Consider the following 15911-nt stretch of genomic DNA (forward strand, 5'->3'; position numbering starts at 1 on the left):
TTCCCATAATTCTCCATTGATAACTTCGGTCGGCCATGTTGACATCTTCGTAGGAAAATTGCCGATCCATGGGTTAATTAACAGATCCAGAACGAGAACTGGAAACTTATTTTCATTGTGATATGACGTTGAAGCCACTGAAAAATAGTCGCTCCGTGCATCTAACTACTTGGATTCTAGCTGAGAACAAAAGGTATTGCAAACGAGCATTGACATTGTGAAGGAAGTAAGAGAAAATCGCGTTTTTGATAGGTTTCGTTTGGAATCTTTATACACTGTGATCAAATTAGGGTCGGTGCCCTTCCTGTGCTTAGTACGGTTAAAGCTCTCAGTATTGATTTTGGTTGGTGAACATTTCACAAAGATGCGGAAACGACAAGGGAGGAGGTAGCAGACGACTGACTAATGTGTTGGTTTGTGAGTCAGTCATGATGTCTGCCGAGGAGAGATTGAAGAGGCTCGGACAGCTGTATGTTGGAGGGGTGCAACATAGCAATGGCCAAGCCCTCAGCCTCGAGAGTCTCCTCGATGTTCTTATTGTTCTCTATGACGAGTGCTGCAGTTCCACTCTTCGCAGAGAGAAGAATATATCCGAGTTTGTCGAATTTGGTAAGTATTAATAATGCTGTCTACAACTGGCGAGTGCCCGTGGCTACAATACACAACCCAATACACAACATACTAGAAAATATGTCAGTCCTGATTATAGAGTAATACAACCTACCTAACCAGCTTTTTGAAATGCTTTGAATAAGTACATTAAATCAATATAATTTTCTTATTTCCCATAATATTTTATATATGGAGGTTTGTATAAAGGTTGATTGACTTTCGTGCATAAAACGCTTGGACATAGGCTAAACTAGCTGGAGTCAAGGATGTGGATCAGTTTTCATATTTGACAGGTGACCTGCTTTGGTAAATCAACCATGCTACTTATATTCATATTATATTACAGTAGTTATGCCAGGTTTTGTATAAAACTGTTGTCTGCAGTGATATAAATTGTTGTATTTCAATATGATATTACATGCCATTATATACTTATAGTGTGTATTTGCTTATGTCAAAATAGAATATACAAAGGATTCTAGGTATTTAGGTAATTTACATAAAATTGTCTCAAATACTCCTTGTTTATCTTATATTAAGATTATCATTTCAGCTCCAAGCATAAATTTGCATTCACTTTTACATTGCCCTTGCTGATTTGAATAAAAACCCTTTTTTCAATTGAGGGTTTAATTTAAATCATGTTCATATGGCTTCTTATTTTTTTGTATAAATTTGTATAAAAACATTGATGCACAGGACAAGGATTCTAGTTTCATTGACGTGAACATCTACTTAATGTATTTACATTTGCATATACATGTATATGTTTGTTATTTGTGGACGTATATAACATACCTGTTCTTCACTATCTGTTGGTAAAATCTTGCCTCACAATTTACACCAGCTGCCAAGATATTTACAATAGGCCCATTTTCGATGGACCTACACAGCTAATGAAATTGACTGTATTAATCTGTATTTTCGTGTTGTTATAAGTTATGATAGTATAATAGGTAACTGTTATAATAGTATAATAGGAACCGAATAGTTGTGTGCAGTAATTATTAGTATACCAATACATATTGATTTGGTTTGAAAATGATACTGATATCAACATGTCACCCAGGGATCTTGATGAATTTCGGTGAAATGATTGTTCATTGGTGACACTTTCTGAAATAAATGATGTAGAGCTTTTACGAGTACCTGAGTACCCGGTTACAGGTCAGATTGGGTTGGAGAGGTAAGCGGGTCCGAAAAAATGTGTACCCGGATACCCGTCAAAATAGGAAACATTGGGACATATAAGCATTGTTGCAATTTTTAGCTCACCTGGCCCGAAGGGCCGGTGAGCTTATGTCATGGCGCGCGCGGCGTCCGTCCGTCCGTCCGTCCGTCCGTCCGTCCGTCCGTCCGTCCGTCCGTCCGTCCGTCCGTCCGTCCGTCGTCCGTCGTCCGTCCGTCAACATTTCCTTTAAATCGCTACTAGTCATAGAGTTCTGAATGGATTGTAACCAAATTTGGCCAGAAACATCCTTGGGGGAAGGGGAACAGAACTTGTATAAATTTTGGCTCTGACCCCCAGGGGGCAGGAGGGGCGGGGCCCAATAGGGGTAATAGAGGTAAATCCTATAAATCGCTACTTGTCCTAGAGTTCTGCATGGATTGTAACCAAATTTGGCCAGAAACATCCTTGGGGGAAGGGGAACAGAACTTGTATAAATTTTGGCTCTGACCCCCTGGGGGCAGGAGGAGCGGGGCCCAATAGGGGTAATAGAGGTAAATCCTATAAATCGCTACTTGTCCTAGAGTTCTGCATGGATTGTAACCAAATTTGGCCAGAAACATCCTTGGGGGAAGGGGAACAGAACTTGTATAAATTTTGGCTCTGACCCCCAGGGGGCGGGGCCCAATAGGGGTAATAGAGGTAAATCCTATAAATCGCTACTTGTCCTAGAGTTCTGCATGGATTGTAACCAAATTTGGCCAGAAACATCCTTGGGGGAAGGGGAACAGAACTTGTATAAATTTTGGCTCTGACCCCCAGGGGGCAGGAGGGGCGGGTCCCAATAGGGGAAATAGAGGTAAATCCTATAAATCGCTACTTGTCCTAGAGTTCTGCATGGATTGTAACCAAATTTGGCCAGAAACATCCTTGGGGGAAGGGGAACAGAACTTGTATAAATTTTGGCTCTGACCCCCTGGGGGCAGGAGGAGCGGGGCCCAATAGGGGTAATAGAGGTAAATCCTATAAATCGCTACTTGTCCTAGAGTTCTGCATGGATTGTAACCAAATTTGGCCAGAAACATCCTTGGAGGAAGGGGAACAGAACTTGTATAAATTTTGGCTCTGACCCCCAGGGGGCAGGAGGGGCGGGGCCCAATAGGGGTAATAGAGGTAAATCCTATAAATCGCTACTTGTCCTAGAGTTCTGCATGGATTGTAACCAAATTTGGCCAGAAACATCCTTGGGGGAAGGGGAACAGAACTTGTATACATTTTGGCATTGACCCCCCTGGGGGCAGGAGGAGCGGGGCCCAATAGGGGTAATAGAGGTAAATCCTATAAATCGCTACTTGTCCTAGAGTTCTGCATGGATTGTAACCAAATTTGGCCAGAAACATCCTTGGGGGAAGGGGAACAGAACTTGTATAAATTTTGGCTCTGACCCCCAGGGGGCAGGAGGGGCGGGGCCCAATAGGGGTAATAGAGGTAAATCCTATAAATTGCTACTTGTCTTAGAGTTCTGCATGGATTGTAACCAAATTTGGCCAGATACATCCTTGGGGTTAACAGAATTCGTATAAATTTTGGCTTTGACCCCCCTGGAGGAGAAAGAGTGGGGCCCAATAGGGGAATTAGAGGTAAATATCCAAATTTCTTCAGAAAAGAAACAATGAACTTATATTCAGAACATTACTTGGCATTACAAACCAGGTGAGCGATACAGGCCCTCTGGGCCTCTTGTTATATCCCATGCCCATAATTTCAATCGGAGAACTGAATCATGAATGGCAGAAATGTTTACTTTCACTATCGGTGAATATATAGCTGTGTACGATAACACAAGAGCTTGAGGCTGTCCGAATGAAGACTATGTCACTCTGTTGTACTTCCTGTTGCATACAACATCTGCCATGGACATGCTGGGCTCTGTCAGCTTGCATTTGTTACCTTATGATTGTCCAATGTTATTTACCAAATTACAGATCGATCTTAAAAAAGATTATGACTAATGAAGAATACTTGAATTTACTGCATTCCCCCTCTGAGAAATAGAGGTTAAAAGTAGTAGGGGGGGGGCTCTTATTTGCAGACAACTGGTCTGATAACATCATCTTGGATTTTTGAATGTCCTGTCATTGTTGTAGGACTAACAGTTGTAAGAAAGACGGTTAATAGCATGGTGTTCTAGCATTGATTATAATTTAACAATACCAGTTGTAAGCCTGAAAGATAGACGGAATATATTTTTTTGTACAAGTCTCCCGGACATTTATCACTGAATCAAAGAAATTAACTCTAAATGAATCATAACCCAATATTGATTTTAATCCAAAAGTTTTAATAATCTTTTAGTTATTTTAAATATCAAATTAGGTCACTGTTTACATTTAAGAGACAATTCGCTCAAGTTAATTCTTTTACATAATCAAGAAGCAAACTATGGCATAAATGTATTGTTCTACATTTCTTATGAAACATATAACATAAAATATTGACAAATTCCACGTCAATGTTTAGTATTTTAATTGATACCGTCGTAAATACAAATCATTGATCAATACGATTTAGCAGGTACAAATGTACGATGTACTCATACCCGAGCCAAAGTCACGCACATTAAACAAATGAACTACATAGCACTGAGTAGATGATAAAATGATTTTGAGGCAAGATAATTCGTCTAATAAGGTAAACACACTACTGTCAGAGCGATTTGAGCAGTTCTAGACGAAAGTTGCATTACTCTACGAGCAAGGGACAGGGTTCGGCATACAAGATGTTCGACCACAATGTGTAATGGCGGACAGCGAGCGAGTTTGAACATTTCACACGCATTTCACCACCATGGGCTGTTCTGGCATATCACAGTAGAACCGACTGATCTAATTTCCATTGGAACTGGATTTTTTCCGATATATGTACAAATTTTAATGTACTCTTAGACTGAATTGTCCCTTTAAAGTCCATCTAATCAGTAAACATGTGAATCAACTGCAGTGAATCGGAAAGACAATCACTGTTCAGACTCCTTATTGTATTTTAAATTCACTGCATGCGTTTACATATAAATTTTTATCCTAAATAGAAGAATACTTTCGTACATTTGTCTCGGTCAAATGAGCAAACAATCGTGATTAAACTTCAACGTGTTGACATGCAGTTGTTTGTAATAGTGCTGGAACGGTTAGTAAAAATGCCAACCGGTTAACCGATCGGATTTACCGAACCGTAACCGGGGGAGCCGTAGCTGTTTACATTTTTTTTGTAAGTAACGTTAACGTTACAATCGTATGTACATCGATGCCATAAATTCGTCATACTCTGTCTCTGGATTCCATAACAATCGCTCACATCTTTCAGGAAACAATCATTTGACACAAAGAATTATTGCTTTGAACTATATTTCTTTTGTTTGTTTTGAATAAAACCATGATGGTGATTGGAAGTCAATGTAAACACTTACAATGTCAAAGTTGGCCTACTTCCTGCACATGGTTTCTTTTGCACATGGCACTTGTGCACATCGCACTCACTGGAACGTTTGCATAGAAGCCAAGTGAAACCTAAGCATTTTAGTGACGACCCAGTTTCCGATAACAACACTGTTGTCGTAACATTTTTAATTTCGTTTCAAAATTGCGCTTATGAAAGCATATTACAGGAATTTCATTACTTTGAGGAGTATTTTCGCTGTATGAAATATATATGGCGGTTATCGGAGAGCTAAAATGCTAACCGGATACAAGTTTAAACCGAACCGTGAACCGGTTATCCGGTTACCCATTCTAGCACTAGTTTGCAACATTGTACATGTGTAGGAAAATGGCGTCGGGTTGAAGCCATGACTTCACATTTTCACACCAGGTCATATTTGTGAATTTGATCTGTGTTGTCATTGATACAATGAAAGTTTGATAATATTTCTTGAGATTAATGCAAGCATTAACTGCATTAAATATTAATTTTTATAGAAAGTATTTTTCATATCCACAGTAAAATACGAAACTTACAGCTATATACTGACTTCGTAAACAAAAGGTAGATGCTTAAGTTAATGTTTGTACTAAATTAGAATCTATGACTACTGAAACATTGTATATCAATGGCGAATATCTTTTGCTGATTCATGCCAAAAATGACAAGCTGTATAGTATATATGAACACTAAACACGTGTTGGCCATGCCGACTTGAAGTGAAAAAAATGTACATGAAAAAATATATCGGCTTATTTGGTTAAAATAACCTTCAATTAAGTAGATATGAGCACTCTTCACAAATCATAGTTCTTGATGATTAAAATAGATCACCCATGAATTAATTTTAATTCAACGACAAAAATAACAAGCACATAAACAGTTGTTTACTACATGATTTTTCTTTGCCAATAAATAAGCGAAAAACAGTCAAGGTGCACAGTCATTTTTTGTGACACTTTTAATTACTCTTTTGTGCATAACCGTCATCCAGGAAAGGGATAATTGGGGGGGGGGGGTGTCTTATTTGTGGGAGGGACCTTATTTGCAGTGAAATATGGTACAATGAATTTTGCTCCACTGAAGATTGCCCCAAACATCATAGGTAATTAAAGATACCATGAACTCAAGTTGATACGTTCATATCCAGGGACGATCGGGTACTAAATTTCAGGTTTCCATGGACAAAATTTTGCACCCTAAAGTAATGGAAAGGTACTGGCTGGTGGTTTTACTACCGGTACTCCCGCTTTCCTCCACCATCAAACCTGGCACATTCCTACATGACCCTGGCTGTTAATAGGACTTTAAACTAATAAAACACATAATGGAAAGTAATATTAATAAATAGATAATAACAGAACTTTGATTGTGTGCTTTGTAATGTTTCAATATGGCTGCCTTCATTGACATTGATGTCTGACGATAAAAAAGTAAGTGATTAAAAGATTTCTCTTGTACAAAAATGTCATGAAACACATACCTAGAAGAGAGTAGTGCAGAAGTATCTGTTTGAAGCCATGTGCAAATTTTCCATATGGTAGAACACTGAAATCTACAGAATGCACTCCATGTTCTCAGAAGCTGCACCTTTGCAGGATTTGTACGAAGAATTTCATACATGCCAGACGACACGGTCACCACCAGTATCATCATGGCATGTTTACAGAGCTGCCAATAAAAATGTTTGCATAATTTTACAGTTTGTCACCATCTGAGGACTGAAAGCTAGACCTCTCTGAAAGCTAGCGCTGTAATTGCTGTATTTCAACAAAAATACTGACTATATATCAACAACAATATGAATACAGAGGATTCCGCTTATTTGAATAAGGCATTTTCCAGAAGAAAATATCGATAACCGGAGTATTCGAATAGGCGGAGATGGCGTTTTGCACTTCCGTTTTGACCCCCAACATATATATACATATGCATATGATTATGATATGAACAGGCAATATTGTTTCCTTCACAATACGTAAATTTTTTACATTTAAAACGAACAACAAGTAAAATATTTTCAAAGTTATAAATCGATTTTAATTGCTTAATAACAAAACAATGTTCCAATATTGAGATTCTTGTTTACCTTAGATCAACAAGTGAATGTGTTTGAGAAAAAGCCTGAAGATCGATACCAAACGCAATAACTAAACATGATTGTGTCTGAAAATATTTACATATCAATTCTGAACCTAAATAAAGAACAAATTTACATACATTTGCTCTGGCAAAATGAGAATACGATGGTGATTAAACTCCAAAGGGCCAATCAACTTGCACTGTTGTTTTGACACATGTGTATGAATTCGAAAATGGCGGCTGGTGATGAAGCCATGCGTTAGGTACTGGGCCTAAATATGTTTTGAGAATTCTTCCGGTATTGTTGATCGATGCGGTGAACTAGCTTGATAATATTACATTGAATAATGCATATTCAAGCAGCAATGAAACTACGTAACAAGTATTTCTTGTATCCATATATATTACATACAAAACTTGCGGTAGTCATTGCATGCCGACTTTGCATGCACAAAATCTTGTTCAGCAAGATGCTTGATACGCAGTCAAAAGAGTCTGGTTGAACGAGACTACCCATAAATGGCGGTTGTTGTAAGGAAGCATGGTTTTACCAACCGATCGCGAACTAAGGTATGTTACGTCAATAAATAAACATATCTGAAAGTGCAAATGCTTTCATTAGATGTTTCAGTCAGTGATGATACTAAAGTAATAATCTAACGTTGCTGTTGCAAATTGTACCAGCGTCGAATACCTTTGCAGATTCATGCATAAAATAACAAGCCATACGATAACGTTCTGTCATCATACTGATTTCTAGTAAAAACAGAGATCTTGAAATATATCTCGGCGAATTTTGCTGAAAAAAACGTTGCAGAATTGAAAAATATTCTATTTTATTTTTTAATTTTTGTTCAGAGGATCTGAAGAATTCTAACATATATTTTTATGCCCAGTGAATGCATATTCTGCACATACAGTGTGATAAAACAACAAGTCTGCCAAATCATCAATTATATCTAAAGCTGAAAAAAATATTCATGAATGAATACTTACTTCCCAAATATTTGATAATTATAAATAATTTAATAAGATAGATAAATAGTTTTCTGTTTATTAGTTAAACTTTTTGTTCTTGGGTACAAAGATAGTTTTCTGTTTCCCTGGTGTTCAGAATTCATGGAGTTGAATAAAATGTTTTAAAGCCAATAAACAGAACAAGCTCACAAAATTTAAACCTTAACAAGTTAGTTATCCTGTTTTTCCTATTGAAAGCTTTACTGGTGGTTAAAATACTATTACTTCAAAATCACAGTAAATGATTAATAAGTGATCGACTGGCACATGACTTGAAACCCATTATGACTAGTGCCTATTCCCCCCCCTTACAGAAGTTATCTAGTTGAGCAAGATGAAATGCCAAGACAAAATCTGTACAAGCTGACATTAAAAAAAAGCACTCAGGGTTATCCTGTACCATAGATTGATAAAAGTTTTTTTCTTCCATTTGAATCATTTGTAATTTATAAACAGTAGACTCGGATATATATAAGTAGTCATAATTCATATAAGGTCAAGTGTTCACCTGTCCAAAACGAGTCAATGTACTTTAATAAACCTAGTACATGTACACTAAGGTCTAAGTGTAACATTTGTACCTTTATAGCATATATTATTGGTGTTTGTACCTTTATAGCATATATTATTGGTGTTTGTACCTTTATAGCATATATTATTGGTGTTTGTTCAGACAAAGTTTTGCCAGGATCTTTGGTATAGAATTGTAGAATATAGTTTTGGTATCATCATTTAGTGTGTTAGTGCCAGTTCATAATTGTTATTTTATAGTGAAGAACAGCTGTGATAGTGATTCAGAGGCTGGAGGAATCCTTCCACAAGCTTACATGTAGTGATAGTATCTGTGTATAGCATCCCATAGATTGGCCAGCTTGACGTATAACTAGGCATTGAATAATGTATTCTTTTATCATCTGAAATTTTCAGTGGTTCATGTCAAATGTAATTCCAGAAGTCATTGAATAACCATATATCCTATCTGTATCATTTCACAAAAAATGAAATGTGTAAAATAAGCCATGTGATTTTGTGAAAAGCTGGTGCAGATGTATCAACAGTGGTGCCAGTGTGCTAGCAGACTAGGTGTATTTAGGTGTATACAGCAAAGAAAGGCAGTACTGTCTGTCAGATCTTAACATTTAATCAAGTCTTTTTCACATTGTAGGATTACTACTTAAACTTCTGTTGTTCTACAGAGATACTGTCAGATAATAATTCTGCTTACAGTAGATTTCTGTAGATGTATGTCAAGTATGCAGATTATAAGATATCCCCAAACTATTGCATTTGGTATAGCAGAAATTTGCTGACTGCCTGCTTGATTAATGCATGTATATGCACAAAACTTCATTATGTGTTTATTGCTAGATATAAGACTTTTTCATTAAATTGATCAAATAAATCTCAAGAAAGAAAAGTAGACACTTCCTGACATTTTTTAGAGGATTTAACTGAATTAGTTGTCAGTTCCAATACTTTCTTTTATAACCAAAGTCTGATATCTATACAGAAATCTTTGGTGAAGGCTATCAATATTCAGATAATGCATTAATTCAGTAGCTGATGGATATCTTTATGATCACATGCACTCAAGTCAGGGGATGTTCTTTGGTATGGTTTTGTTGGCGAGGATCACCTCGCCATTGTGATCGTGGTTGCAAAATTCTCTTTCAGTAAATTTCCTCAATATGATTGGCTTAGAACTTGCTCGCAGATACTAGCGCTCCTAACGGCAGTGTATTCAACAACTTTGATTTTACCGGGAATTTTAAATAGCAAAATTTTGAATATGAAAGTTACTGAAATAAGCGTATCTGTAATGTTGAAATAGGAGAAGTAGATAACTGCTTTCATATCCTTACCATATACACTATCCAAATGATCTTATGTTGGAAAATTTTCACTTGAATTGTTTACAATGTATCTAGACTTTCCGTCCCGAAAATGTTGTTAACAATGCATGAAGACGTTTCGTCCCGAAAATGCTTCGCTTCGCCCCACGCGTTTTGTCCCTACTAGTGACAATTATCCCGCAACGGAAAAAAATGAAATCAATGTTTCACCTCAAACATCAAAATTTTTACAATAATGATTTTTGTGATTTGAATCATATTAGTTCGGGAGCAAAATAAATCTCAGGACGAAATGGAGATTTGTTTATCACGGCTGCGTTATGCCACATGTACGTGTAAATCCACAATGGAAGAAAGACAACTCTAAGAAAATTTAGGATAAACTTTGTAAACTGATCAAATAGCGCGTGAGAGACGATTAACATTTTCTAAATGTCCAAGCTGGCGTAATCTTCCAACTTACGGCAGTTAATAAGGTATGAATATTTACCACATCCATAATTATCGATACTTTTATAAGCACATGTATACATTATCAGATTATATATACATATTAAAGCACGTATAGAGGTTGTCACTGAAAACATTTTAGCCACTTTCATCACATGTAGGCCTACAGGAGCTTGACGTTCTGATAATATATATAACATATTCAGTAAACTACGTAATTAACGAAGTATTTTTGGTCCGAATGACAAAAATCATACATAAAATGTTCGTATAACTCGAAGTGAGATTTTTTTGGACTACTTCATTTGTAGATCGATGAAAATGCCGATTTCTTTTTCATAATTCTTCCGTAGAACGGCACTTAAAAAGCTGTTTCAATCTACAACAAACGTGGAGAAAACGGTTAAATGTTTAGCAATTATCCTGAGTTATATTTTATCAACAATCATCAGAGATTAGTAATTAAAACTTACATAAACATACTCCCGATTCTCACTTGCATTGTGTGATCACTCGAGCGGAACTAATCTCTAACACCTGGCACAGTCTTACAAAGGGGTGTTCTCTTAACGCCAACATATTTTTCAACAACAGGTACATGTAGGTGTTGTTTTAGGAAACAATAGGAAGGCAATTATATACTGTTTCATATAAGCTGTCTTTATTTTCATCTGTAAAGTCACTTGAGATTTACCTGTATTTCAATCAGTATCATAGGTAACATTGGTGGGTTTTGGATAAAAATTCCTTCAATATATTCCGTATTATATACAACGTAAATTATTAATCAAAGATAATCAGTGCTTTAATATTCTAAGAATTAATATGGAGCTACATGTGGATTATTAAGAACGATGCATTTTGAGTTCCAGGTGAAATATTTTCTTACAAATCATATCTCAATTTTATCAGAAAAACAGGTTTCTTGATCAGTGTATATTCTAATGTAACAGTATTCTGTTTTGACATAGGAGTTCCAGTAGGGCTACATTCTTAGCCAACTTTCATTTCTTGTGACCGTGCATAGTTGCGCATGATTTCTCTTATCGCATAGACGTACACCGTGAAGTATTTGGTTAGAAAATGAGTGGAGAAAAACAATATCACAAAAGTTTAAATTAATATTGTCGGAAATTTTGAACTGTTGATTATAGTTTAAGTTGGTAATCTATTGAAGCCGACACAAACACACATTATGATGTTTTATAAACATTGGTAATAATATATCATTGGGGTTTAATGCTCTATATATATTTTTGATACAAAATATTTTTAGAAGTCACTTAATAATGTAAAAATACTAAATGAAATGAGATTGAAGACTGTTACTTAGGGTCTTAACCATATTCATTTTAATACACATTATAGATGTTAATGTTGCAATACTGGCAAAATTATTTCAAGTCCATATGTTGAAGGTCTTGTAATTCTCAAAATGTTGCAAACTTTTAGTGCTCAGAATACCAAATTAACAGTTTTCTAATTTTTTCTGTTTAAAGATTATAGTACATATACCAATTTGTATCTAGTAACAATGTTTGACCGAAATTCACACAAAAATATATAATTTTACTGCGCTGTTAACGGACAACAGTTTAATTATTGGGTGCTCTTTTGCTATAATGACAGACATTTACATTATAATGTAACATCACGCTGATCTAGAAATACCTTCTTAGGATAAGAAAGCAGGAAAATTATATAATTATGATAAATGATGCATCCTAATGCAACTTTCAAAATATATTGTATGTTCTGTTAACTTAAAAAGGTCAGTCAAGTACAAGTAAAATTTGGAAATCATATTTGACATAAATTCACTTACTCTTTGGTAGGTTATTAACGCAGATGTTACATGTACATGTACTATATATGTATATAAGGTCACTTAACAGACATATATGGAAGATCTTGTGGAAATATATCACTTTTCAACAGGCAAAAGGCTTATATTATTTCAAACTTTTAATCAAATTAATGTTACACTAAGTTGAAACTGGATAGTTCCTTTTTGGATTTTTTCTTTGATATTACTGAATGGTAAAGTTACTTCCATGTGAAATAAGTTTCAAAGAATTTTGCTTGATTTTAGTATCAATCTATTGAAAATCTAGTGAGATTTATACCAGAGATTTTAGATATATCAAGGAAATCTTTAAAATTCTTGAAATAAAATCATTGTGAATTTAATTTCATTTCATTCATAGATTCTATTGTTATATTTTCATAGATATTAACAGAAACATATATTATGTATATATGTATCTGATATTAAATATGAACACTTATTGAAATGAAAATTAATCAATATACACAATTAGATAAGTATCAACACAGGTAACTTTTACAGGTAAATTTACCTGTGGCATTGGGTCTGCCTTTAGGAAAAAGACTATAACCACTGTCACAACAAACTACCCTACAGCTAAATCCAAAATGTTGGCGTTCAGAGATACACCCCTTACAAATGCAATCACACAAAAGCCTACACGATCACTGTTTTTAGTGCGATTACATCTTTGAGTATGAACAATACTAGTTCTTTGAACTTTTTACTCGGCAAAATAAACTTATCACCGTGCCCATGCACACATGCATATGCATATACTTATACTTCTGTGTGCACATTATCAGATACATTATATGACAACTGCTGTATTACAAACAATTTATGAAGGACAAAACTCCAAAGAACAGGAGGACTAAAGAACAACAGAAAATAAATTTCAATAATATTTTCTCTAAACTGGTATTGTTATTTATATAAAAAAAAATGTTTAATTATATGATATTAGCCTTTTCGGTAATTACTCTGTTAATACATTTATTGTTTTCTTATGTTTTACAGAATGTCTACATGCAAGTATCATTTCAATTGGAACCAGTTCAGGAGAAAAAATGTGTGAACAAAATGAAAGAAATCATTTTCAACTGTGGTAGCTTAATACTGTAATAGTTTTTGATATGAAAATAATTACTATCATCATATTCAAATTCAATATATATATAATACATTTAATGTTGTTAACATTTTTGATCCAAATAATTACCATCATCATCTTCATTCCATATATACAATACACATTAGTGTTGTGATTTGTGAATTTTACTTTAATATGCATATACTTGGTATTTGTTTATTTTCTATGACATCTACATGCTTGAAATAAAAAGAATAAATAAAACATTAAATTTATAACACAATATGACATTAGTTGTTAATATTTTTAGAAAACATATTAAGATTATTGTTAATAATACACTAAGCATCATCTTCGGCATACTTTATTCAAAATAAATTAGATATTAATTTGCATAACACAGGTTGTCTTATGTTTTCCCTCCTTGACTATCAATCTTCTCTGATCACTCTGAAAATGGTGATTTTACCTTTTTCGGTCGCCACATGAACTGCCTTAAATCAATTATATCCAATGCAATGAGACAACTGCATTTATTATAACGCTGTAAGGCAATTTTGCAAGATCAGCTTACATTGTTAATTTACATTGAACATATACATGCACAGTATGGTACCTTATTTATATCTCCTTTCCTATTTTCAATATACCTTGATGACTTGGAATCTTATCTGGCGGAAAAAGAATGTTAATTGTCTGACAACTATTGACAAATTATTTACAGATAATATTGAAATGTATCCCAAACTTTTATCATTTTATATGGCGATGACACTGTTCTACAACAAATGTTAAACGGATTTGAATAATATTGCATTACATTATTGCATTACATGGAAATTATAATCTAATATATCAGAAAGATAAAAGTTGTAATATTCTCAAAACGTAAATTGGCCCAACAACACCAGTTTACGTTATGGGATATAGAATTATTTTGATAAGAAGGGTATACATATCTATGTATATTTTTTAACATTAATGGTAGCGTTTTTAAAGAAAAGGAAAAAACTGCTGAACAAACAATTAAATCAGTGTCTACTATTTTTAAGAAACAAAGGAATGTATCCCTTCCTGTTGATTTTAAACTGAAAATATTTGTCACTTGTAATGCCAGTTTTATTATACTCATCAGAAGTATGGGGATTTGAAAATACAAATATTGTAGAAAAAATCATTTGTAATTTCCTCAAGTTAAAAAAAGTGTATAAAACAATTCATGGTTTATGGCGAGCTAACAAGATACCCAATTGATATTGGAATAAAATGTAGAATGATTACTTTTTGGCATAATGTATACTTAACATGAAAAATAGACCAGACGTTTTTAGCTCGCCTATTCGAAGAATAGGGGGAGCTAATGTTGTCACCCCGGCGTTGGCGTCCCATTTCACGTTAAAGTTTTTGAGCAAGCTTCTGTTTCGTCAATTGTTTAAGCTTAAGTCATCATAAATGTTTCTGATTTTATTTTCCTAATGTGTATGGATGCTGAACGTGATAATACAACCAATTTGGGGCCCTTTAGGGGTTTTTTGAGTCTGTTAATTTGTAATATTTCACGTTAAAGTTTTTGAGCAAGTTTCTATTTTGTCTATTGTTTAAGCTTAAGTCATCATAAATGTTTATGATTTTATTTTCCTAATGTGTATGGATGCTGAACGTGATAATACAACCAATTTGGGGCCCTTTAGGGTTGTTTTAGTCTGTTAATTTGTCATATTTCCATGTTTAAATAGTAAATACTTGAACAACAACTTCTTCTGAATAGGCGAGCTTTGCTGTTCTCCGACAGCTCTTGTTTAAATGGCTGTAAGATGTTTAAGATATTTTATCAGAGCTAGTTTAAATATCAATCAACTTGCTGTTTTACAAAAGACTAATTACAAAAACTTGTTAAAAGTAGACCAATTGACCAGTTTATTCAGAAATGGTATGACTATATTGATAAGTCTTCTTGAGGACTGACATATTCTATATTTAAGACATTTTGGCATAGAAAAATATGCCTCTTGTCTGTCTCTGCTGCAAAACAATACTTGTTAACTGATACTTTGGTCCCAGGAACTTATGAGAATAGCAATTCAGAATGGATATTTTAATTGACATCAAATTAACAAGGAAAAGGTTAAAGATGCTATAAAGTCATTTGGCATATAACACCATAGGAAATATTAGAATGGGCTCCTAAGAGTTTAGTATATGTTTCTTATTTAACACCTTGGTGTCCAAGGAATCCTCAAAAGTCCAAACTGGAAGAAACACTAGCAAACTTTATTTCTTATTGTCCAAAAAAATGTTGACTTTAGAAATATATCCTCCAATCATTGAGAC

The 15911-nt window shown here is 34.6% G+C and overlaps 1 protein-coding gene across 6 annotated transcripts in view; it reads left to right on the forward strand.

Annotated features, from left to right (window-relative positions):
- The window catches only part of LOC138318936 (serine/threonine-protein kinase MRCK alpha-like), a 69320-nt gene continuing 53409 nt past the window's right edge, over positions 1–15911 (forward strand). For all 6 annotated transcript variants that reach the window (XM_069261753.1, XM_069261754.1, XM_069261756.1 and 3 more), the window contains exon 1: positions 1–609. In XM_069261753.1, coding sequence (XP_069117854.1) covers positions 429–609 — 181 coding nt within the window. In that variant the 5' untranslated portion in view covers positions 1–428. The remainder of the gene's footprint in view (positions 610–15911) is intronic.

The sequence above is a fragment of the Argopecten irradians genome, chromosome 3, assembly GCF_041381155.1.
Source record: "Argopecten irradians isolate NY chromosome 3, Ai_NY, whole genome shotgun sequence".
Taxonomy (NCBI): Eukaryota; Metazoa; Mollusca; class Bivalvia; order Pectinida; family Pectinidae; genus Argopecten; species Argopecten irradians.